The sequence below is a fragment of the Mesoplodon bidens genome, assembly GCF_964165515.1.
Source record: "Mesoplodon bidens genome assembly, chromosome: 15".
In the NCBI taxonomy this organism is placed as follows: Eukaryota; Metazoa; Chordata; class Mammalia; order Artiodactyla; family Ziphiidae; genus Mesoplodon; species Mesoplodon bidens.
Window position 1 is genome coordinate 87,507,512 of NC_138171.1, and position 25,676 is coordinate 87,533,187.

Genomic DNA, 25,676 nt, shown 5'->3' on the forward strand with positions numbered 1-25,676 from the left:
TAAGCACATAAAACTCACCACTCTAAACATCTTGAAGTGGGTAATTTAGCGCCATTTAGCCATTCACAATGTTGCAGTGCCCCCACCACCATCTGGTTCCAGAACATTCTCAACCTCCAAAGGAGACCTTGTACCCGTTAGCCTTAGCTCCGTTCTCCCCGTCCCCCCTGCCCCCAGTGGCCACCTCCCGTCTCCTTCCCGTCTCTGTGGATTCTCCTGTTCCGGATGCCTCCTGGGAACAGGATCATACTCTGTCTGGTCCTCAGGACTGGCTTTTTTGACGGTGTCACCCGTTCCTGGTTCATCCTCGGGGTGACGCGTAGCAGAAGGCCATGCCTTCCGTGGCCGAGTAACAGCCCGTCGGGTGGATGGGGCACGTTTCGTCCCTCCGTTCACCCGCTGGCGGGCGTCTGTGCTCTCGCCCCTCCCAACGGGCACCGACGCCCTGAGGCGCCGCCGGGTGGAGCAGGGCGCGGCTCAGAGCTGCTGGCCGGTGGACACGGTTGGAGTTGACGCTGGTCCCAGTGACCTGACAGGGTCCAGGAGGTAAGTGGGGTCCTGGCCCGAGCCTGTCTCACGGTAGGTCCTGTGGCTGCACAGACTCCCTCGGGTCACCCATCTCTAAATGCAGGTTGATGGGGGGAGTGCTTGCGTAATAGCCGACAGAAGCTTCCCGTCAGAGCTCCGGTCTGCGGAGCAAAGGCCACATGGCAGCCTGAATTCTCCAAAGTCTTTCAGGGAAAGGGTTTTTTTTTTGTTGTTGTTGTTGTTGTTGTTTTGCGGTACGCGGGCCTCTCACTGTTGTGGCCTCTCCCGTTGCGGAGCACAGGCTCCGGACGCGCAGGCTCAGTGGCCATGGCTCACGGGCCCAGCCGCTCCGCGGCATGTGGGATCTTCCCGGACCAGGGCACGAACCCGTGTCCCCTGCATCGGCAGGCGGACTCTCAACCACTGCGCCACCAGGGAAGCCCCTTTTTTTAAACATCTTTATTGGCGTATAATTGCTTTACAATGGTGTGTTAGTTTCTGCTTTATAACAAAGTGAATCAGTTATACATATACATATGTTCCCATATCTCTTCCCTCTTGCGTCTCCCTCCCTCCCACCCTCCCTATCCCACCCCTCTAGGTGGTCACAGAGCACCGAGCTGATCTCCCTGTGCTGTGCGGCTGCTTCCCATTAGCCATCTATTTTACGTTTGGTAGTGTATATATGTCCATGTCACTCTCTCACTTCGTCCCAGCTTACCCTTCCCCCTATCTGTGTCCTCAAGTCCATTCTCTAGTAGGTCTGTGTCTTTATTCCCGTCCTGCCCCTAGGTTCTTCATGACTTTTTTTTTTCTTAGATTCCATATATATGTGTCAGCATACGGTATTTGTTTTTCTCCTTCTGACTTACTTCACTCTGTATGACAGACTCTAGGTCCATCCACCTCACTACAAATCAGGGAAAGTCTTTAAAAACAGGGTGAGGGAGAGGGTTGTGGGGTGCATGACCAGCTCGTGGACATTCTTCTGATTGGTTGGTGGTGAGGTCATCGGGAGTCAACAGCATCAGCCTTCTGGTTCCAACCGGTCTGGGCTCTACGTGCTCGTGGGCAGCATGCAGTTACCTTCTTCCACCTGGTGGGGTTTCAATATCGGCAAAACAGCTCAAAGGACATGGCTCAGAATATTATCCATAGCCCTTGAGGAGGAACCAAAGGTCCTTGACTTTAATGGCTGAACTATTATTATTTTGTCTTGCTTGACTGTTTTCCTTTCTGCATTTTCTCACTTCTCAGATTAAACTTATTGACTAAAGCTTTTCTACAGACAAGAGGCAGGCGGAGGACATTGGGTGAGTGGGGGTCTGTTCCCTTCCAGGAAGGCTCCATAGAGTTCTGCTTGGTTACATCCCTACATTACCAGAGCTAAAAATAAAAGCAAAAGTAAACAATACAAGGTAAACATATTTATATTTTTATATTCTATATTAGTTAAGCTTATGTATGGATGAGAACTTTCTATTTCAGTGGTCATGGAGGCAGTTGGAGCAGTTTGAAAACGGAATGGTTTTTCCTGGAGTCGGTAAAGTTGGACATGCTTATACCTGTGGCCCAGTCTCCATATATGCCTTTCAGAGACTCTCACGTATGTGCACGAGAGAAAAGCAGGGTGTCTGTTACTCGATTAGAAACAAGTTAGTTGTCCGTAGAGAGTGGAACTAGGGAATCCTGGTTTGCTGTCGTATCTCCCACCCCCAGAACCTCCCCTTGATGGCCCAACCCCGTCCAGCTGTCCCCAGATTAAAAGTCCGCCGCACCGGCTCTCCCTTCCCTCCCGTTTTCGGTGTCGAGACTATAAAATATTTCTAAGAACCGAACAACGATTTAACTCGTGGTTAGTTTCACCGGCGTGGCGTAGCCTCCGACCTCAGACACCCTCCGCGGTTGGGCCCGCGTCTGCCTTCATCCCCTCCCCAGGTGACCTAACCTGGGTTTACAGGTGTCTGCAGACACGCCGCTGCATTGGCAACCTTGCGTGCAGGTGTAACGCTGGCGACCTCGCAACCTTGCGCCCACTTTTTAAGTGACAGCAGTTATAATCTACATCCTGTTTGAGACCAATCCCCGTGGACGGACAGGCGTCGTCCGCTTTGAGTCCCGGGAACCCCGGGGAAAAATCCGTTTAGCCCCCGACCGGAGGGTTGCCTGGCAACCGGCGGCTCCCAGCTCCCAGCGGCGCCCAGCGATGACGCCACAGGCCCGCGCCCGGTCCCGCCTCACCCCCTCGTGGCTGCCGCTCGCCATTGGCCGGCGGGGAGACGGAGGCGGGCCCCGGCCAATAGGCGGTGCCGCTCCGGTGGGCGGTACCGCGTTACCTGGGCGCCCCGTCTGCCGGAAGCCGGCGTCGGCAGCCACGCGCAGGTAGGCGAGGGCGGCGGGCCGGGGGCGCCCCGCTTGGGTACGAGGCCTGCTGGACAACCGGGGGCGCGCGGGGGGTTTGGCTGTCCTCCCGTCGGCGGCCTGAGGAGGACGCAGGGCCCCGCGGACCTCCCCACAGCCCCATGGGTGCCTCCCGCGTGTCCGCGCGACCGGTAGAAGCAGCCCCGTGCCAGTGAGTTCGCCTGGGGTTGGGGGGAGCGGTGCTGATGAGGAAAGGAGACGTTGCTGAGCATGGCGGAGAGAAGTGAAGCGGGGCGGGGCTCCGGCCGGGGGAAGGGAGGAGAACCCTGGGGGAGGGTCCCAGAATTGGTGGGACCTAACCCGGCTTAGGTATTTCACAAGCCCTTCAGAATGCTGAGTCGGAAATGGCCTGGAGGGGCTAGGGGCGGGGCGGAGGCCAGAGACCTGTCGGAGACTTTCGAATGATCCAGGTGGGAGACGTGGTTGGACCAGGATGCTCGCGGTAGGGGCAGTGAAGGTCCACGTCTGGATGTGCTTTGGGGGTGGGGCCACCGGGGTTTACTGTGGGATGGATGGGTGTTTGAGAAAGAGGAGTTGTGGGTGACACTACGGTTTTTAACTTGAGCTGAAATACGCATTTCACCAGCTGGCCTTTTATTGAGGGGACGGACCCTGCAGGAAGATCAGGTTTGTGGAGGATGATGGGGAGTGTGACTTTGACACGTTTTAGTTTGCGACGATGTGTGTGTAGGTGATGCACATGAGTTGACAGTGTAGTCGTGCAGTTCAGGGAGAAATGGGGACGTCATCAGCCTGTGGTTGGTGTTTAAAGCCACACGACTAGGTGAGATCTCGGGGGAGGGCTGATCTCAGGGCCCTTCTGTGTCCAGGCGGCGGGGAGGTGAAGAGGTGGGAGGAAAGCGGGAGAGCGTGGTGTGTCTGGGAAACGGAGAGGAAAGGGCAGTCAAGAGGAGGGACCGGTTGTGGCAGATGCTGCTGTGAGGTCAGTTATGTCCAGTCAGTGATGAACAAAGATGAGCAGAGCCGGACTGGAGGTGGTGTAAGGGGTGAGGTCACATTTTAATCAGGGGTAACTACTGCAGCAGGGGCCTTGGACTTGTGCAGGGGAGAGGGCGTTTTAAAGGGAGGGTGAGGGAGTGGCGGGGGGCGGGGGCGGCACCCTGTAGAGTGAGTTGGGAACTGGATAATTACAGTGAGCAGAAGGGGGTCCGTGGTGTGAAACCCTTCGGGGCTTGCTGACCTGGAGGGGCGGTGCTTCGGGAAGTTAGGCTCCTGCCCTCCCACAGGGGTGGGGCTGGGGACGGGGCTCTGTCATCCGGTGTTGGCTGGATCCTCTTGGTAGCCTTGAGTTTTCTCAGGCAGGAGCTTTTTAGGGGGGCTAGAGTCACTGTAAAGATGTGGCCTTGAGCTGCTAGAAACTTTTCAAGTCTGTACAGGCCCAGGTTGAGGCCTGATGAAGGGAGGGCTCAGAGGGGCCCCGGCCAGGCTGTGATCAGAGAGAGTCTGTCGTTAGCAGACGGGTGTCCTTGGTGGTCGTTGGTGGTCTCAGTAAGAACCATCTGGCCAAGTCAGGTGGCAGCCTGGTGGGAGAGTGGCTGGAAAGGAGGTAGGGACCGTGCCAGTGGACAGCTCCTGAGGGTTTTCGTGCAGAAAGCACCAGAAACGGGGTGGAGAGCACGTGGAATCAGGGTTTTTAGATGTGGGACCTTGTAGTTGGCTCTGTAGAAGGACAGCTGATGGGGGAGGGGAATTGCTTAGAGCCATCCATGCCCCTGGGATCAGAGCGCGGCAGAGGCTCGGCCCTGCTCGGAGCAGGCATGGTTCTGCACTGTAGCACGAGGGAAGGGTGGGAGGGTCTGAGGGGAGCTTCTGGAAGCTCAATGATCATGAATGAACGGAGGAGGGGAGGATGTGTTGGAGGTCTGAGAGCTTGAGAGGCCAGAGGAAGAGCTGGTCGTCTGGGCGAGTGGCCGGAGTCGGGCCGTGGGGCTTGCTGGGCGCCCCTGGAGGCTGGGGCTGTGCCATGTACAGTGAGACCAACCGCGTGGCCCTGGGGACTTCCCGGCCAGGCAGGAACCAGAGCTAGAGTGGGGGCTTTGCCAGGAGAGGGGCAGAGAGTGTTTGTAAAGGCACGATTGTAATGATGGGCCGTGGAAATGAAGTTGTGGGAACGGGAACATGAGAGGTGAGGGGGATTGAAATGTGTAGGGTCAGTGGTCCTGGTGAGGCTTGAGGATCGCTGAGCCCCAGGGCACCGAGGGGGGTCAGCTGGCAAGATGGGAGGTGGGCTCCGTGGGTGGGATGCTTGGTGTTACGGGGTTTAGGCCACAGGAGGGAGGGTGTGGGGTCAGGTAGCAGAAGAGCAGAAGCTGGAGGCCGTTCATCCGAGTGGGGACTTGGAATAGTTCTGGGTCAGGGTGGACAGGAGCATGGCCGTGTCCTGGGCGCCCGAGCTGGGGCTCCAGGCACTGATTCCTGTGGACTCCTTCAGGGGGCCTTCCCTGGACCTTCTGGCTCACATCAGAGGTGACTTAGATGCACTGGGTGAGAGGGGATGTTAGGGGCTACGAGTGATACTTTCAGATTTTAAAAAAGATTTTTTCCCTGAGGCTGATTTATTTTTTTAAGGTCCCGTGGAGTTTCTTTTCAGGGCAGAGCCCGGGCAGCCTCAGCCTGTTGGTGCTGACTTGTCCTAATCAGTGACTACAGACCAGCCCAGCGCTTTGTTGTCTTCCTCCTGTTGGTCTGACCTGGGTTATTAGCTTTCTGCTGGTGAGGTTATTTGCTTGCTTCACTGAACACTTCTGAGCTGATATCTTAACATGTCTTTTCTTTTTTTTTTGGCTGTGCCACATGGCTTGCGGGATCTTAGTTCCCTGACCAGGGATCGAACCTGTGCTCTTGGCAGTAAGAGCTCGGAGTCCTAACCACTGTACCACCAAGGAATTCCCCAAAATGTCTTTTCTTTTATTGTAGAAATTGCTGGAAAGTATAAAGGAAAAGAAGAACACTCTTATAATTCTACACCCTAAAATGTTGATGTTTTAATGTATTACCTTCTAGTTTTCTCCTTTGTGCATATCTGCATATAATTGTTCTTAAAGACGAGGGTCGTGTTGCACATACACAGGTTTATAGTCCATCCTTCCGCTTTACGTCGTGTCGTGAGCACCCACTCGAGGGATGGAACAGTTGAGATCACAGTTGTTTGTGGGTGAGTGGGCCAGTCCCCTGGCACGAAGGAGTCATCCATTCCTCCGTCTGCTGCTGGACAGTTACAGTGTTTTCCACTTTTTAATACTAGAGATAGTATCATCCTTTATATCATGTCATTATCATCCTTACATAAATCTCTGTCTGTGATTATTTCATTAGGGTAGGTTCCTTGACATAGAACCACTGGGCCAAAGCACTTGATTAAATGTTATCAAATTACCTTGAGAACGGCTGTACCGATTTATTCTCCATGATCATGTCCTTTTCATCATCCTCTGGCTAACGCTGAATAATGTAATTTTTAAAAATCTTTGTAAAAGACATTTGATCTATCAAATTAACTAAGTGATGTGTGCATATGGCTAAGAAACTCAGTGGTCCCGGAACTTAACACAAACCAGCAGGCAGGCTGCTCCTCAGAGGCAAGCACAGTTTCATCTTTCCACTGTTTCTACCGGAATTACTTCCATATTTCTGAATAATAGGCAAATCGGGTGACTTTTTTTGATTTACCAATTTGAGGCCCAATCTGTTGATTTCCCCTGAGAGGTGTGCCTCAGTGTCCTCATCTGTGTGCCCGCCTCGTCGGTCACAAGAAGTAAACGAGTTAACACATGGAAAGCACCTGGAACAGGGCCTGGCACACGGGAAGCTCTCAATCAAGGCCAGTTTCAGTGATGGTTACGATGACGATTAGCTCTAATTCCTGCCCCTGCAAGTCCTCCTGACCACCAAGTACAGGGAAATCTTAAGTTGGTTTTGCTCATAGAAATTAATCTGAGTCACTGGGATTTTTGCAGAAAGGCCTGTAAGGAAAGAAAACACAATAAAGGTCCCGATGCTGTGACACAGCAACGCCAGGCCACCCATGACGGCCGGTGGACAGAGCGAGGGCGGGGAGGTCCCACCAGGCCAGGGGACGCAAGGAACGCCTTTGATGGCACAGGTGCACTTGCTGAAATGGGGGTGGTAGGAAACCGTATTTTTCCCTGTTTATTTTTACAAACATTACTGGGGCATTATGTATTTTAATTTACAGCAAATAATTTGGGATTAGAGGGGTTTTTTTTGTTTTTCTGTTTTTTTGTGGTACGCGGGCCTCTCACCGTTGTGGCCTCTCCTGTTGTGGAGCACAGGCTCCGGACGCGCAGGCTCAGCGGCCATGGCTCACGGGCCCAGCCGCTCCGCGGCATGTGGGATCCTCCCGGACCGGGACATGAACCCGCGTCCCCTGCATCGGCAGGCGGACTCTCAACCACTGTGCCACCAGGGAAGCCCTAGAGGAGTTTTTTAAAAGTATATTCACAGGGTGTGCAACCATTACCACAAGCTAATTTTAGAACATGTTTCTTTTCCCAGAAGAAACCTGGTACCAATCAGTCACTGCCACTCCTCCCCTTGCCCAGCCCTAAGCAAACACTAATCTGCTTCTGTCTCTGTAATTTGCTTATTCTGAACATTTCATATAAATGGAATTATACAGTCTGTAATATTTTGTGACTGGCTTCTCTCTCTTACCATGTTTTCACGGTTCATCCATGTTGTAGTATGTGTCAGTGCTTGCTTCCTTTTTGGCTGAATAATCTGTTGTGTGGATACAATTCAGTTGTTCATCAGTTGATAGACATTTAGGTTGTTTCCCCCTTATGGATATTATGACTTACACTGCTGGGAACAACCAAGTTCAGAGTTTATGTGGATCTGTTCATTTCACTGATTATGTACATCTGTAGGTAGTACTGTGTCACATAACTGTTTGACTTTTTTTTTTTTTTTTTTTTTTTTGCTGTACGCGGGCCTCTCACCATTGTGGCCTCTCCCGTTGCAGACCACAGGCTCCGGACGCGCAGGCTCAGTGGCCATGGCTCACGGGCCCAGCTGCTCCGCGGCATGTGGGATCCTCCCAGACCAGGGCACGAACCCGCGTCCCCTGCATCGGCAGGCGGACTCTCAACCACTGCGCCACCAGGGAAGCCCTGACTTCTTTTTTTAAAAAATATTTATTTATTTATTTGGTTGTGCCAGGTCTTAGTTGTGGCAGGTGAGCTCCTGAGTTGTGGCATGCAAACTCTTAGTTGCGTCATGCACGTGGGATCTAGTTCTCTGACCAGGGATTGAAGCCGGGCCCCCTGCACTGGGAGCGTGGAATGTTATCCGCTGCGCCACCAGGGAAGTCCCAGCTGTTTGACTTTGAGGAGCTGCCAGGCTGTTCTACAAAGTGGCTGCACCATATTCTGTCCTGCCAGCAGTGATGAGTGCTCCAATTTCTCCGCATTTTCACCAACGTTTCCTATTATCTGTCTGATTTTAACCATCCTCGTGTGTGTGAAGTGTGTCATTTGACTTGCGTTTCCCTAATGAGGACCAATGTTGAGCTCCTTCATGGCTTCCTGGCCATTTGTATCTCTTCTTTGGGGAATTGTCTGATCAAGTCCTTTGTCCATTTTTTTAAAGTTTTTAATTTATTTTTAAAGATTTATTTATTTTTATTTATTTATTTTTGGCTGTGTCGGGTCTTTAGTCGCGGCACATGGGATCTTCGTTGAGGCATGCGGGATCTTTTGTTGCAGCGTGTGGGCTCTTCATTGCGGTGCATGGGCTTCCTTCTAGTTGTGGTGCTTGGGCTTCTCTCTAGTTGTGGCACGCGGGTTTTCTCTCTCTAGTTGTGGCGTGCAGGCTCTAGGGCGCGTGGGCTCTGTAGCTGTGGCACGCGGGTTCCAGAGCGCCTGGGCTCTGTACTTTGCGGCACGCAGGCTCTCTAGTTGGGTCACGGGAGCTCAGTAGTTGTGGTGCGTGGGCTTAGTTGCCCCGCAGCATGTGGGATCAATAGTTCCCTGACCAGGGCTTGAACCCGCATCTCCTTCATTGTAAGGCGGATTCTTTACCACTGGACCACCAGGGAAGTCCCTGTCCATTTTTAAAGTGAGTTGTTGGCCTTTTTTGTTGAGTTATGAGTTCCTCATACATTCTAGATACAAGTCTCTTGTCAGATATGACTTGCAAACATTTTCTCCAGTCCTGTTGGTTGTCTTTTTACTTTCTTGCTGGCATCATTTATAGCACAAAATTTTCAACTTGCATAAATCCAATTTATCTTTTTTTCTTCTCCTTATGTTTTTGGTGTCGTAATGAAGAAACTGTTGCCTAATCCAAGGTCATAAAGATTTACTCCTATGTTTTCTAAGAGTTTTATAGCTTTAGCTCTACATTTAGGTTTTTGCTCCATTTTGAATAATTCTTCTATATAGTGTGAGGTGGGCGGTCCAGTTTCATTCTTCTGCATGTGGATATCCAATTGTCCCAGCACCACCTGTTAAAAAGACTGTTCTTCCCCATTGAATTGTTGTGGCCCCCTTGTTGAAGACCAGCTGACCATAAGTGTAAGGAAATGTCTTTCCTACAACAAACACTCCTTGTCTCAGAGGTATGAGTCACCGTCTCTTGGGACTAAAAAAGAAAGCTTTTTATAATATGGAAAAGTCTCTCCCGCCTTTTTACAAATAGACTTAGTGATTAAACTTTATTTATTTATTTATTTATTTTTGGCTGCGTTGGGTCTTCGTTGCGCGCGGGCTTTCTCTAGTTGCGGCGAGCGGGGGCTACTCTTCGTTGTGGTGCACGGGCTTCTCACTGCGGTGGCTTCTGTTGCTGCGGAGCACGGGCTCTAGGTGCGCGGGCTTCAGTAGTTGTGGCACATGGGCTCAGTAGTTGTGGCTCACGGTTCTAGAGCACAGGCTCAGTAGTTGTGGCGCATGGGCTTAGTTGCTCCGCGGCATGTGGGATCTTCCCGGACCAGGGCTCGAACCCATGTCCCTGCATTGACGGGCGGATTCTTAACCACTGCGCCACCAGGGAAGCCCCCTGATTAAACTTTTTAATGATAATTTCAGAATGAATGCAGACTTAACTTTTATGGTAACCGGTGTGTAAATATTTGCTAAACTTTTCTTACTTCTCCAACAAGGTAATTGGCTGGCAGAGCCCTTTGTCTTTTTAAAACCCTGTGTCAACAGTCTAATTCTTTCAAGATTTCTTCTTACACTGCTAATTGCAGCCTGCAGCCTCTGGCTTGGGATACTTTCTTAAGATAAGGCTTAATTAAAGACCTTGGCGCCTGGCAGTTTTCTGATCGCACAGCAGTGATATTCCTTCGGTGTGCCGTCATCAGTCACGGCCCCAAGGCGGGCAGAGGGGCCCTTCACCCTGGCTCCGTGTCCTTTCTGCTGTGGCCCTGTGATTGTCTGGCTTGGTTCGTGGTGCAGCTTGATAACGCTGGTTCACCTTACACATTCCTTGCTCCAGACGGGAATCTTAAGGCAGTCCGGCTCTTCTTTATAGAGAATGGTATTTAGAACTCAAATCTGGGTTCTGGGCCCTTTCCGTTATGATCACCCTTTTCATAATCACCGTTTGCCATAGCCCTTTCCTTCATTCCTTTTTATTTTGCCTAGAATCATCCTCATTTTCTGACATGTTTGTCTTCTCCATCAGAATGTGAGCTGCATGTGGGTGGGCACTCTGGACCGCGTGGTCCAGCCTGGAGCCGCTCCTGCACGTGGCCAGCACTCTGCGGTGGAGACGGTGACCGACAAGTGACGAAGTGCAGGGGCCTGTGGGGTGGGGCTGCTGGTGACTTGAGCGCGCTCTCCCCCCTCCCCCGACATGTTGTCATTTGTCCGTCTGTCCCCGTGGAAAGTTCTGCTTTGGGGGAAGTTAAGGTCTCAGTAAGTGGTTCATTGAGACGGGTGCCTGGGTGCCTGGGTGAGAGACCCGGGGGCAGGCGGCTCTGCTCTGGCCGCCCCTCCTCCAGCCGCCGACCTTGCTCCTCTGGACGCTACCTGGCCCGGGGCCTCCTCTGTCTGCCTCTGGCCCCTCAGAGGCCCCTGACGCCGCCCTGCCCCGTGGCTGCCAGCCTTGGGGGCACCTGCTCACTCAACCCGGTTCTCCTTTCTCGGCAGCGTTTATCTCTGTGTGAAAGCACTGGCTCGTTCACTTAAATAGGTCTGGATTTCACACCAGAAGGAGGCTTCTCGAGATCAGGGCTCTTCCTTCCCTTGCTGTTTGCTCTGTGTTCCGCGTACAGCACAGAACTGGCTTTCCATAAACACTTGTGGAATGAACGGGTTGCATTTTCGAGCATTTGTGGATGGAGTCCAAAATGAATTCTGGTGTCAGAGGAAGAAGGCATTGGGTTTGTGTGTCCATTCCCGTGCAGACAGCCCGGGACGGCATGTCCGAAGTGAAAATACCTGTATTATAGAGACATGAGCGTGAATATTGTGGGTGTATGTAATATACATGTTACATGCTTGTGTCTATATAATACATACAATACACATACATGTAAATGAAGCCAGTGGAGTGACTTTAGGATAAATAAAACAAAATACATTCTTGTAATTTGTTAGAATAAAAGCTGATACTAGCAGGCCTTGTAGATAGAGTTTTCAAGGACTTGTATTAAAAAAATGAAGTTTTTCAAGTATAAAACCTTGATAAAAGCAAGTGAAACTGAGCTGCGGGTGTGGGAGAGTCCTTTGCAACCCCATCCCTAGACAGAAAGGGAAAAAGCTTGGGTTTCTGTCCTTCAGACATGTGCCTATAAGTACGTGCATAGCTTTCTCTGTTGTAATTTTCTTAAACAAATACACAAGTGTACTACTAGTCGTAGCGTTCTGTTCCATCCTGTATGTGTGACGCTACCTCACTGATTTCAGTTATTGAGTGCTATTCCTTTTCCCAGCTTATGCTGACTTACTCATGCCCTGCTTGATTGACGTTGGCGAGAGGCGCGCGTGTGCACGCACGCGTGTCTGTGGCTTGTACGAGCTGGCCATGGCCTCTGTGCCAAAGTGCCTTCTACCCTGCACCTCGGGGTGCTCATGCTGTAGCTGCTGGGACTCCGAAACTTGCCTGTGTTTTCAGCTCCTTTTGGGCTCCATCCAAAGGGGGCGGGGTGGGGAGGACCCGGTCAGTTCCCGTGTCCCCCTCAGGGTGGGCCTGGGGCCCTGAGGACGGCCTCCCCCATCCCCAGCCCTCACGACGCCCCTCGGAGGGCCCCACAGCCAGTGCCCCTCAGGTGGAGGCCTCTCCCCTGACCCCTGCCTAGTTTCTGGTGCCACGACCGTTTCCCTTGGCTCCCATCATCCGGTCCCACAGGGGAAGCTGGGTTTGCAGTTCATGTTCACGGGCGTTCTGCTGTCCTTGTACATGGAGTTCTAGATACTGCTGTGCTTGAGGAGGGAGATGTAATCACAGCCTCCTGGACCTGTGTCGCTCCTTCAGTGCGGCCCTGGTTGGGACTGCTTCCACGGTCCAAGGAGGCCACCCCGGACTCATCATGGCCACCTCCAGCCACAGGTGACCGAGGGCCTAGTGACTGCATGGTGGTCACTGCCAGCCCGTGTAGGGCTGCAGCATCCCTAGTTGATGGGGAAGTATGAGTTACTCCATAATAGGAGAAAATGAAAATAATCCCAGATAGTCATTAATTAGGGAATAGACAAATGCTCGCAGTTTTCACTTTTGGAAAGTTTGGATACTGTCAATAAAAATGCTATTTCTTTTCCTCTTTTTTTTGGTGAGGGGGCCTGCACTGCGTGGCATGTGGGATCTTAGTTCCCCGACCAGGGATCAAACCCATACCCCCTGCAGTGGAAGTGTGGAGTCCCAACCACTGGACCGCCAGGGAAGTCCCTTCTTTTACTCTTAAAACCTTATGTTCATGTTGAGTTAGAAACAGAGTATATAATCCGTGTGTGATGGCAGCTATGTTAAATAAAACACTCAGAAAAAAGACAGGAAATCCACCACAATGGTAAGTTGTCCACAGGTGATGAAACAAGGGAGCCTGAATTTGTAACAGTGACTGTATGTTTCCCACACTTTCTGAAATAGCTTTGTATCTTTTATAACGCCCTCCCCTCTCTGTTAATTGAGAATTTTTATTTCCTGTGTCTTTATAGTTTACTTTCTCTGTTGCAGGATGGCAAAGCAGAAGAGGAAAGATAGCCAAGTGACAGAGAAAAAGAACAAAAAACTGAAGAAGGCGGCAGCAAGAGAGATGCCTCTGGCACCTGCGGCCCCGCCGGGCACTGAGGGGGCCCCAGCTGAGGTAGGTGACGTGGGCGCGCTGGCCTCACCTTGTTTCTGGACCTGGAGGGGGACTCGGTGGTCCCGTGGCAGGCGTCAGGGGGCGGACAGGCCCCCATGGACATGCCCAGTGCCTTTTAGAGGCAGTTGTGGGGCAAATAAGACTTGCAGTAAACTGTAGCTTGGAACCGCACAACTGCCGTTCTTCAGCCACCAGACCTCAGGTTGCTGTTGGTGTCCCCGGTGTGACAGGGTTTCGATGGCATGGTGGCCCGGTGGAGGCCTCAGTTGGCCTGGCCACAGCCGGGCCTTTGAGCCCGTCAGACAAGGGAGGGCCCTTCACATGGCACTGCGTGGGCCATGGCCTGGGGTCTGTATTTACGAGATCACATCTAAAAGTGTTCAAGATCCACCACAGAAACGTGTCTACGTTTAACTTTGTTTGCTGTTACCACTCAGGTTCTGGTGTTAATATTTTTCTTCTGTATTGAGCTGACTCTGCAATTCCTAGTGTGTAGTTGATCAAAACGGCATAAGATGTTACAAATCTTGACAAGTTATTCAACATGAAGTAAAAGTTGATGGGCGACTCATGTCATGAGGGGCGGCTTTTCTGGGCCCTGAGCGGTGGGTGAAGGTGCCAACCGTGCGTGAGGCGGGCCTGGTGCAGCCTCGAGCCCGCGTCCCACGTGAGCGCCCGGTGACTCTGTGCTCGTGGAGGGAAGTGTCGTCGGAGCCGCCCTGCATCGTGTGTCGAGTGACTTGGGGCCGTGGTCAGACTTGCCTGTGAGTATCTACCATTAATCGGCGACTGGATCAGGTCCTCGTTCGGGTCTTTCTGAAAGGAAGCGATGGAAATCCCCCGACAGGATGGGTGGTGTGTGGCTGGTGGGTTTCATCACTCTTTTGTGTTTTTTTTTTTGGCTGCGTTGGGTCTTGGTTGCTGTGCGCGGGCTTTCTCTAGTTGCGGCGAGCGGGGGCTACTCTGTTGCGGTGCGCGGGCTCCTCGTTGCGGTGGCTTCTCCTGCTGTGGAGCACGGGCTCTAGGCACGTGGGCTTCAGTAGCTGTGGCTCGCAGGCTCAGTAGCTGTGGCTCACGGGCTTAGTTGCTCCGCAGCATGTGGGATCTTCCCGGACCAAGGCTCGAACCTGTGTCCCCTGCACTGGCAGGTGGATTCTTAACCACTGTACCATCAGGGAAGTCCCGGTTTGGTCACTCTTACGCCCCAGTGTTTCCAGCTCTGCCTTTGTTTCAAGCCTGGGCCGTGCACGCTGCTGAGATTCGGGGCACATGTACCCCCTTCATATAGCGGAGGGGCTGGGGCAGGAGGGCCTGCCCGTCGGCCAGCACCTCCTCCACTGCAGGCCCAGCTGGGCCCTGGGGTGGATCCCAGGCCACCGTGCTGCGGGCTCCGTTCAGGACTGCTGGTCCGACCCCCAGGACACCGGCTGGCTGGGCAGTTCTGTGCCAGGGGGACGCGTGACGGCACTTTTCCTCCGTGGTGGGTGGGCAGGTGCAGGGCCTGTGCCGAGAGAGCGGCTCCACTGGGTCTGGGGTCATCTCCCAGCTGCCACCTCTGGGTGTCGGGGAGGAAGCCAGGCCGGCACTCAGGCCCGTACCTGTCCTGGGTGTCCCTTTCTCTGCCTTCTCTCCGGCTGAGAACCGCAGGTCTGGCGCCACCCGAGCCCGGGTGCCTCTCCCTGTGCAGAAGGCCCGCGCTTACAGGACCCAGGTCAGCCAGCCGGGCCGCATCGCTGGCCCCCACGTCCTGCTCTCACCCGGGCTCGTAGCCAGTCCCATGTCCCCTGGGCCCCTTCTCGTCGTCCTCGCCTTCTCTGCCACTGGAGCCCCAGTTTTGTCAGGCCTTTTTGGTTTCTAGACCCTAGAGGGAAACTAGTTTTTTAGAGCTATTCCAGTTCCCATTCGGTGGTCTGGCCCCCAATCCCTGCAGAACCTCCAGTACATGTGAATTTCTTGGGCCTTTCCTGGACAGTTTCCTACTTTTTCTAGACTCCTCCAAATTTCTTTAAAACGAACTCCAAATGACTCCAAGTGACAAGTCCTGGTGACTTGTAATTTTATTATAAATCTCTAGCTTTCTGAGTGGTCTCTGCTTGCTGGCTGCTGGTCACTGGCAGGACCCCCAAAACTGTGTGGGTTTATGATAAATAATGGCACAGCTTAAAGGTTCTGCCTGAGATGGGTAATGATTCTTAAATTCAGGCAATTTTTTAAAAAGTGATTTTTTTTTGTTATTTAAGTACATGTTGATTAAAAGAAATTTGGAAAACAAAAGCAGGAAGAAGAATTTGGGTGTTTCCTTCCAGTCCCTCGTGCTGCCTCGGGTTTCGGTTGGCTGGTTAGTACCTTGTGCACATGGTCCCCATGGGGTCTGCGCTCTGCAGCTTCGCCTTGGTCCCCAGGGGTGCTGGGGGGTCTCGGGTGGGTCCCTGCGCGGTCAGTGCTGGGCTCGGGGCTGGTGTCCCGAGGAAATGGAGACCGTGCTTCCTCGAGATCACATCCTGGTCTCTGCTCATCAAAATACTCTTCACCCGCTTGCTCCCCGGCTCTCGTGGGAAGCTGGGGAGCTGCTGTGTTAGGCCTTTTTAAAGGAGGGACCCTTCGGTCTGCAGAGGGTGGGTGGCCAGGGCCTGCAGAGAGCGTTCCCGTCGCTGGAAGCCCGTGGAAAAGTACTGCACCGTCCCCGCCCCAGCTCCCGCGCCAACCCCCGCAAAGAGCCCCTGCCCCCTCTTGGGCCATGGTGCTGTCCTCCCGGAAACTCGGGTCCCTGGACGGGCACTTCCCACAGCCCAGGCCCTGAGCCCGCGCCAGGAGGGCTGAAGGATCCCCGAGGGGGGATGCTTCATGCACTGGGAGCCCCACGGGGGGGGGCGCTCAGCGGGGGGGCCCATCCCTCTCCTGTCCCGTCCAGTCCCCGCTTCCCTGGTGCTCTTGTCCGCAGCGTGTGACATCCGTGCGGCTGAGCCCCCCGTCCACTTCTTGCTCCTGCCGTTGACCCGAGGGACGCGTGGGCTGGGATAGTGGAGGAGGGGGTGGCCTGTGGTGCCGCCGAGGCGGGGACGAGTCCTCCTGGCGCTGGTTCTGTGGTGCCGGCTGCTGCTCCCGGGAGGCCCTGCCCCACGCCTGTCCTCTTCCCTGTCCTGCTAGAGGGGCTCGCGAGGTGGGGGGTTCAAGCCTTCCTTTTTCCGAGGGTGGTGCTCGAGCACAGGGGTCTCGGAGTTGGCCCATGTCTGCCCGTCTGGTAGCTTCTTAACCCTCCCCATGAGCTGGGCTTAGGGCTGGGCAATTGGGGTCCGGTTCTGTCTTCACGTCCCTGGACTCCTTCCAGAGGAGGCTCCGGCTTGACAGGGTCGGGCGGGCTGGTCTAGCGAGCACGGCTGTGTGGTGGTGAGGGGTCTGCAGGCCTCAGCCCGCCCCCCCCCCCCGCCCTCCCTGGGGAGGTACTGCCCCAGACGCTGAGCCGGACCTGGGGGATGGGGAGACACACCAGAGCAGCTGTCACGCTTGGAGCCAGTGACTGCCGCCTTGGACGGGCATCTAGGCTGAGCTGGCTGCCTCCTGCTGCTGTAAATACACTCAGGCTGTCTGCAGATTGTGGGGGGGGCAGAGTGGGGGGATCTGGGTATGTGTGGGGGGAGCTGGGGGGAGTGGGGGGAGCTGGGGGTGTGTGAGGGGATCTGGGGGGAGTGGGGGGATCTGGGGGTGAGGGGAGTGGGGGGAGCTGGAGGGGTGTGGGGGGGTGTGGGGAGAGCTGGTGGGGTGTGGGGGTATCTGGGGGGAGTGGGGGGAGCTGGAGGGGTGTGGGGGGAGCTGGGGAGAGTGGGGGGATCTGGGGGGAGTGGGGGGATCTGGGGGGGTGAGGGGAGCTGGGGGAGTGGGGGGAGCTGGAGGGGTGTGGGGGTGTGTGGGGAGAGCTGGTGGGGTGTGGGGGTATCTGGGGGAGTGGGGGGAGCTGGAGGGGTGTGGGGGGAGCTGGGGAGAGTGGGGGGATCTGGGGGTGTGTGGGGAGAGCTGATGGGGTGTGGGGGGGTGTGGGGAGAGCTGGTGGGGTGTGGGGGTATCTGGGGGGAGTGGGGGGATCTGGGGGGGTGAGGGGAGCTGGGGGGAGTGGGGGGAGCTGGGGGGTGTGGGGGGATCTGGGTGTGGGTGGGGGGAGCTGGGGAGGAGTGGGGGGATCTGGGGGGTGTGGGGGAAACTGGGGGGAGTGGGGGGATCGGGGGGTGGGGGGAGCTCGGGGTGGGGGGGAGTGGTAGGGGGAGTTGGGGGAGCCAGGGGCTGGTTAGCTCAGCTCTTGGCTTTGGGTCTTGCTAAGAAGAACCTCTTATGTCTGCAAAGCATGCTTCCGTTCACAGAAGCACTTTGACCTTGGCTTCTGGCAGCCCTGAGATGCCAGGGGCGGAGGTGTGGGTACGCTGCCGCTTAAGGGAGTTGGCCCGAGAGGCCGGGTCAGGGCATGGTCCCTGGGCAGCTGGTGGGGAGGAGAGGCCCTTGCTTGGGCTTCCTGACTCTGGTCGTACAAGGACACGGGCTGAGGTGTCACCACCCTCCCCGGCCGTCTGGCCCAGACGGTGCGGGGAGTGCGTCCGGCTCGCCCTTGGCTGTAAACGCTGACGTCCAGGGAGGAAGAGCTCGCGCGTGTTGACCAGATGGCCCTCCGCTGGTTGGAGTGACCATCTGGAGTGGGGAGAGACGCGTACTTTTGGAGGGATGGGTGCCACTTTGTACCTTTGGAACACGGTGTGCGCCACCCCCAAGCCCCGGGCTCCCGAGGGCCCAGCGCAGCCATGTGTGTCTGTCGTGTCCTCGTGGGCCCTGCTGACACGTGACGGGGGCAGCTGGGCTGTAGGAGGCCATGCCGTGTCCTTCGTGTGGAAAGGAAGCAAAGCTCAACATGGGGCATCTTTTCTCCTTCCTTTTCAACCTGGAAAAATCAGAGGAATTACATGGGCATTAAGCCCACAAGTGCTTCAAAACCATCAGACGAGGTTGTGAACTTCATGGCCTTGAGAATTTGCTCAGCAAAATGACTTCATACCAGTGGTATTTTGCCTCAAGAAATGTTTCTGGTCTGGCAGTGGACTTCTGGTCGTTAAACTAGCTGGGGTGAGGGGTTGCTGATCTTTACAGACAGCTCCCTGGGAGCCCGACTTGTTTTCCTTAGCAGACATTCCCTTGTTCCACTGTTTTTGTTTCCTACTTTGTGAGCACTGAGTGCTCGGTGGTCAGCCCCTGGGAGCTGTAAACTGTGAGCTTGCGGGGCTAAGAGGGGTTCTGAGACTGGGATCCTGAGACCAGAGAGGCTCTGTGATGCCCCGAGGCCCCGTTCCTGCCTGGGGGAGCCAGCCTGCTACCCCCCCGCCCCGCTCCCCGTGTCCCCCTTTCCTTTGGACTCATCGTACTGTACTCTCTCCATCACCTGGGTCTAGACATTTGGGTTGTTGCCAGCTTGGGGCTGTTTTGAGTGTGCTGTGTTCAAGGGCCTCTGTTTTCATTTTTCTTGGGTAGATTCCTAGGACTGGGAGGGATCGTATGGAAGTGTGTGTTTACCTTACAAAACCGCCAAGCTGTCCTCTAAGGAGGCTGCGACACTGTGCACCCCGCCAGCCGTGTGGAGGGTTCTCGGTGCTCCGCATGTTTGCCACCACTTGGTGTTGTCGGCCTCTCTTGTGGGTGTAGTTGTGTCTTACTGTGTGTGTGGTTTTTCAAAACAGCTTTATTTTTTTTATTTTATTTTTATTTTTTGCGGTACACGGGCCTCTCAGTGTTGTGGCCTCTCCGGTTGCGGAGCACAGGCTCTGGACGCGCAGGCCCAGCGGCCACGGCTCATGGGCCCAGCCGCTCTGCGGCATGTGGGATCCTCCCGGACCGGGGCACGAACCCGTGTCCCCTGCATCGGCAGGTGGACTCTCAACCACTGCGCCACCAGGGAAGACCCAAAACAGCTTTATTGAGGTATAATTGACAGAGAATAGACTGTACATATTTATTTTTCAATTTTATTGGGGGTATAGTTGATTTACGATGTTGTATTAATTTCTGATGTAGAGCAAAGTGATTCAGTTATACATATACATTCTTTTTCATATACTTTTCCATGCTGGTTTATCCCAGGATATTGAATATAGTTCCCTGTGCTCTACAGTAGGACCTTGTTGTTTATCCATTCTATATGTAATAGTTTGCATCTGCTAATCCCAAACTCCCAGTCTATCCCTCCCCCACCTCCCTTCCCCCTTGGCAACCACAAGTCTGTTCTCTGTATTTGTGAGTCTGTTTCTGTTTTGTAGATACGTGCATTTGTGTCATATTTCAGATTCTACATATAAGTGATATCATATGGTATTTGTCTCTGTCTGACTTACTTTGCTTAGTATGATAATCTCTAGGTCTTCATGTTGCTGCAAATGGCATTATTTCATTCTTTTTTATGGCTGAGTAGTATTCCACTGTATATATGTACTACATCTTTATCCATTCATCTGTCGATGGATATTTAGGTTGTTTCCTTGTCTTGGCTATTGTGAATAGTGCTGCTATGAACATAGGGGTGCATGTATCTTTTCGAATTAGTGTTTTTCCAGATATATGCCCAGGACTGGGATTGCTGGATCATAGGGCAACTCTATTTTTAGTTTTTTGAGGAACCTCCATACTGTTTTCCATAGTGGCTGCACCAATTTACATTCCCACCAACAGTGTAGGAGGGTTCCCTGTTCTCCACACCCTCTCCAGCATTTATTGTTTGTAGTCTTTTTAATGATGGGCATTCTGACCGGTGTGAGGTGGTACCTCGTTGTGGTTTTGATTTGCATCTCTCTAATAATAGTGGTGTTGAGCATCTTTTTATGTGCCTGTGGGCCATCTGTGTGTCTTCTTGGAGAGAGGCCCATTTAGGTCTGTTTGCCTGTGTGATGCTTCTCTTGGAGACGCAGCATTTGAAATCTGATACATGATGCCTCAGGGCCCCAAAGTTCACGTCCTGGCATTATAGAGTGCACTGGGTACTATCCATCTTTTATTCTTACCAATCTGGTGGGTGAAGAGTAGAATCTGTTTTTAATTTATATTTTCCTGATCCCTCGTGAGATGGACATTTTTCGATTAGTTATTAAGCATTTGTCTTCTATGAATTTCCTCATCACATCTTTCGCCTATTTTTCTGTTGAATTGATCGCCTTTTGTAAAAAAGGACTTTTTGTGTGTCTAATACATGGACTTTCTCCCCATGTGTCTTTTGTCTCTCCTGAATTTGATGTTTCTGTGGGGCTTTCAGTAGTGTGCAGGCGAGTGTCTGTCAGTTTTGCTTTGTGGTGTCTGTTTTTGTTCTTTTTTTGTTCCCTTAAAAAGTCCTCTCTTCCACAGTTACAAATGTTTTCTTATATTTTTCTCCACTTTTTGTGGGTTTTTAAATGAATTGAAATTTGTGTTATGTGAGGCAGGGATCTGACATTTTTTTTCTTAAAGAAAGATTCAGTTGTCCCGTATCATTTACTGAATATTCTGTCCTTTTGATAGAACATGTTCTATCCTCCAAATTTTCTAGGGTCTACATTGTGTTCTACTAATCTGTTTTTCTTTTCTTTTTTTTTTTCTATAGTGCTTTAAAAACAATATTTATGTTTTTATTAGGTAATGCAGGACATGATACAAAATTCAAAACATTCTCCCACTAGGCCAGACTTTTATCAGTTTCTTCTATTTCCTTGCACTTTTATGGGTGTTAGTCTCTTTCCAGACATTTTTTTGTGCATAGCCATGTCTGAGCATGTGTTTACACAAATGGTAGCATGTTGTCTGTCCCGTACTCTTTCTCACTTTATATGTTATGGGTGATGCTGCTATGAACACATGTTTTTGTGAGACATATATTTTCTTTCTTTCTTTTTTTTTTAACATCTTTATTGGAGTATAATTGCTTTACAATGTTGTGTTAGTTTCTGCTGTATAACAAAGTGAATCAGCCATATGTATACATATATCCCCTCCCTCTTGAGCCTCCCTCCCACCCTCCCTATCCCACCCCTCTAGGTCGTCACAAAGCGTCAAGCTGATCTCCCTGTGCTCTGCAGCAGCTTCCCACTAGCCATCCATTTGACATTTGGTAGTGTATATATGTCCATGCTACTCTCCCACTTTGTCCCAGCCTCCGCTTTCCACCCTGTGTCCTCAAGTCTGTTCTCTACGTGAGACATGTATTTTCATTTTTATATTTCTAGGAGTAGAATTTTTGTGTCATATTTTCCCCACCTCTCTGCCAAGCCCTGCTGTCCATGGTTGATTTTGGGTATGGTCCCTCTGATGGGCGTGGGGCGGTGTCCCTGGGCTTTGATTGGCGTTTCCCTTGTGACTGATGTTGGGCATCTTTTAAGCTGCTCATTGGCTGTCGTCTCTCTTTGGAGAAACGTCTGTTCAGACCCGTTGTCCATTTTTGAACTGGGTCCTTTGTCTTTTTATTGCTGATCTGTAAGATCAGAAGTGTCTTAGTTTCTTTTGAATCTCTCATGCGTCTGTTTATCCAAACTGATCCTGTGGAGGCTTTTTCTAAAGCAGACAGTCACGTGTCCTTTTCAGGGTAGTTCTGTTATTTAAAGTGCTGGTTGCCAGGATATTCAGTTCATATATTTAAGAATTGAAATGGGGATCGTTGGTGCACAGAGACGGACACAGCAACACTAACATAGGCGGAGCTCAGGAGGGTCTGGTGACCGAATTAAACGTCCAGGATTGTGATGGGAGCTGACGAGCCCGATATAAAGCTAACCACTTTACAGCAGCACTTCAGGACACAAACGTGTTGTGTGACTGTCCCTCTCTGTCTAGCCGCCCGGCATCGTCCTCACCTGGAGGGAGACCCTGAACTTGGCGGGGCGCTCCCTCCCGACCCTGCGCGCAGCCCTGGTTCCCCCACGTTCTGTCTCCCTGGGTTACCTATTCCTGTACAGGGAGCATACAGTATGTGACCTGTGTCACACATCGTGTCTGAGTTCCCTCACTTAGCATCAGGTTTTCGAGGTTCGTGCATGTGGTCGTGTGTGTCAGTGCTTCACTCCTGAATTTTCGTGGCTGGATAACATTCCTTTATGTGAATGTGCTGCATTTTGTTTAGTTACTGGTCAGGCCGTGTCCACCTGTGGCTGCTGTGAACAGTGCTTCTGGGAACATTCGTGTGCCCATTGTTGTTTAAATACCTGTTTTCAATTCCTGGGCTATAGACCCAGGAGTGAAATTGCTGGACCATATGGTCGTTCTGTACTTAACTCCTAACCACCAGACTTTTCTGCAGCATCTGCCCTGTTTTACATCTCATTCCACTACCAGCCTCGTGTAAGAATTCCACTTTCTCCACGTCCTCGCCAGCACTGTTCTCTGTCTGATTCTCACCATCCTGCTGGGTGTGAAGTGGTGTCTTCTTGTGGTTTTGACTTGCATTTTCTCAGTGGTCAATAATGTTGGGCATCTTTTCATGTGCTGATTGGCCATTTGTATATTTTCTTGGGGCAAAGGGTTTGGATAGACATTTCTCCATTTTAAAAATTGTCTCATTTGGGGCTTCCCTGGTGGCTCAGTGGTTGAGAGTCCGCCTGCCGATGCAGGGGACGCGGGTTCGTGCCCTGGTCTGGGAAGATCCCACACGCCGCGGAGCGGCTGGGCCCGTGAGCCATGGCTGCTGAACCTGCGTGTCCGGAGCCTGTGCTCCACAACGGGAGAGACCACAACAGTGAGAGGCCCGCGTACCGCAAAAAAAAAAAAAACTGTCTCATTAATTGAGTTGTAAGAGTTCTTTATGATTGCTAGGTACAATTCTTCTATCAGATATGTGGGTTGCAGACATTTTCTTCTGTCCATTGCCTTTTTACTTTCTCTCTGTTTTGTTTTTTTGTTGTTGTTTTTTGTTTCTTTTTTTTTTTTTGGCTGCATGTCTTGTGGGATCTTAGTTCCCCGACCAGGGATCGAACCCAGGCCCCGGGCAGTGAAATCGCCAAGTCCTAACCACTGGACCACCGAGGGAATTCCCATCTTTTTACTTTCTTGATGTTGTCCTTCGAAACACAGACATTTTAAATTTCGATGAGTCTAATTAATCTGTTTTTTCTTTTGTTGCCTGTGCTTTTGGTGTCATACATATCTAAGAAACCATTGCCAAATCCAGGATTGTGGAGATTTATAGGAGAAGATGTACCTTCTTCTGTGTTTTATAGTTTTAGCTCTTACATTTTAGTCTTTGATCCATTTTGAGTTAACTTTTGTGTATGGCGTGAAGTAAGGGTCCAGCTTCATTCTTTTGCATATGGGTGTCTGGTTGTCCCAACACCATTTGTTGAAAATACTATTCTTATTGAATTGTCTTAGAATTCTTGTTGGAATAGCCTATCCTTTAAAAAAGTTGTATAATATTCTGTTATCTTGTTGTACCATAATTTAACTTGCTCCTTGCCACACTGTTTAATACTTTAGTTCTTAAAAATACGTTTTAGTATCTAGTACACTAAGTACTTACTGTTTTTTGGGACAGGGTTCTGGGCCTTTGTCATATTTTCTTTTTAGTTTGAATTTTGCAATCCACTTTCAGATTTCCTGAGAAATCTTTCATGCTTTATTGAGGTTGTTTTTTGTTTTGTTTTGTTTTTTGCGGTACGCGGGCCTCTCACTGTTGTGGCCTCTCCCGTTGCGGAGCACAGGCTCCGGACGTGTAGGCTCAGCGGCCATGGCTCACGGGCCCAGCCGCTCCGCGGCATGTGGGATCTTCCCGGACCAGGGCACGAACCCATGTCCCCTGCATCAGCAGGCGGACTCTCAACCACTGCGCTACCAGGGAAGCCCGAGGTTGTTTTTTTATGTCATTCAGGAAAGTTTTATGGTTTTCTCTGGAGAGATATAACTTGTTTCTCAGTGAGTACGTGACCTGGACAGTGTCCCTATAGCACACCTGGTGTAGACTTCGTTTGTCTGTTTTCTGTGTAACATACCATTAAAACGCACCATTGTGGTGAAGGCGGGTCTGTGCAGGACTGCAGGCCTGTTGTGATCCAGGGTGGAAGATGTCCTGGGGCTCTCGGTAACCTCCCCCGCCACCTTCTTCCCGTCAGTCCTGACTCAGCCACGTGCTGTGCTCCTCCGCCTTCCGGGCACATTCCCTCTGCCCCAGTTCCTTTCTGAAATTGATCTTCTTGGCCTGGCCAACCTTCTGATTTTTCTTCTTCTCCCTGTTTTCTCACATTCTCTGTGTTGACCCTTAACCTAACTTTTCTATAACCGATAAATCTTAGCAGCAGCTCCCTGAGATCAAATTGGGACACGTGTTCAGCAAATACATATTAAAAATTGGGTTTTTGTGCTGCTAAAAACAGATTTTATTTAATGTTGTGTTAATTTATATGTTTTAACACGTAATAGGTTGTGGGAGTGTTAATTATTACATCTTTTTTTCAACAAATTCTGATAACCTGCTGAGAGTTTTCTAAAGGCAGGTGAATAAGGCGAGGTGGGGAGTGGGGTAGAGGTTAGGGAGCTTCAAGGTGTCCTCCTAGTTATAGTAATTTGCAATGGCTTTTTCAGCCTATACTTGTAGCCAAAAAATAGCAGGTATGTCAAATTCTACTCGTTTTTAGATGGAGCTGTGGTTAACTTACCACGTCGCTTAATGTCGGGTTTACAACCACATTGGTTCCTGTTTGGGTGGAAAAATCTCACGCAACATAGAAAATCTGATGGTGAGTGGCTTCTGACCTTGGAAGTAGTTGCTGTTTTTCACCGATTTCCTCTGATTTGCACTAAGTAGCAGACAGCATGTGGGTGGCTTTGGGAAGCTGAGCCTGGCCACCGCTAGCCCTTAGGTCGGACGTGTCCGCGAGGATGGTGGCAGGCTTTTCTGTCCCCACACGTGCCTGGAGAGCACGCGGTAAGATTCAAACTACAAACGCGATGGAAAACACACAACCCCTCCCCTCAATAAAAACCTTTCCCCAAAGAACTAGTTACGGCTCAGAAACTCAGACACATCTTTTTGAGTCTTTTTTATCTCAAAAGGTGAGCATTTCTCAAGAAACCAGAGACTTCAACGTGATTCCGCCAGATCATTCACTCTGAAACGTTGACCGCAGCTCAGTGTGAGACACATGTCTTACACATGCGCACAGTGACACAGGGACGACACAGGAGTCCCGGTCCCTTGGCCAGAAGTCGTCGCTGGGGACTGGGTGCTTGCAGCCGGTCGGGAGGCATGAGGTGGCTCCAGGGGCCCTCCCGTATCAGTCCTGCCCTCTGGCCCTCCACCCTGGGGCCCTGAGCTGCACTTGCAGCCCCTCGCCACTGCTGGAGCCCCCAGGGGCAGCCTGGCAGTGCCAAGCGTAGGGACGACGTTGACGCCCCCAGATTGGCGGTGGAGGGGCCCTGGCCTGGCCGGAGTACTCCCCACAGCTGGGAGGACACCCCCTCC

At 52.0% G+C, this 25,676-nt stretch overlaps 1 protein-coding gene across 3 annotated transcripts in view; it reads left to right on the forward strand.

The window, feature by feature from the left end:
• The first annotated feature begins 2,817 nt into the window (after positions 1-2,817).
• Positions 2,818-25,676, forward strand: part of CHLSN (cholesin) — a 97,916-nt gene continuing 75,057 nt past the window's right edge. Inside the window, exons 1-3 of one of the 3 annotated variants that reach the window (XM_081255736.1) lie at positions 2,865-2,910; positions 5,539-5,682; positions 13,111-13,240. In XM_081255736.1, coding sequence (XP_081111862.1) covers positions 13,112-13,240 — 129 coding nt within the window. In that variant the 5' untranslated portion in view covers positions 2,865-2,910; positions 5,539-5,682; position 13,111. Of the gene's footprint in view, positions 2,911-5,538; positions 5,683-13,110; positions 13,241-25,676 lie in introns of those variants that run through there. The other 2 variants (XM_081255735.1, XM_081255737.1) reach the window with 2 other exon arrangements.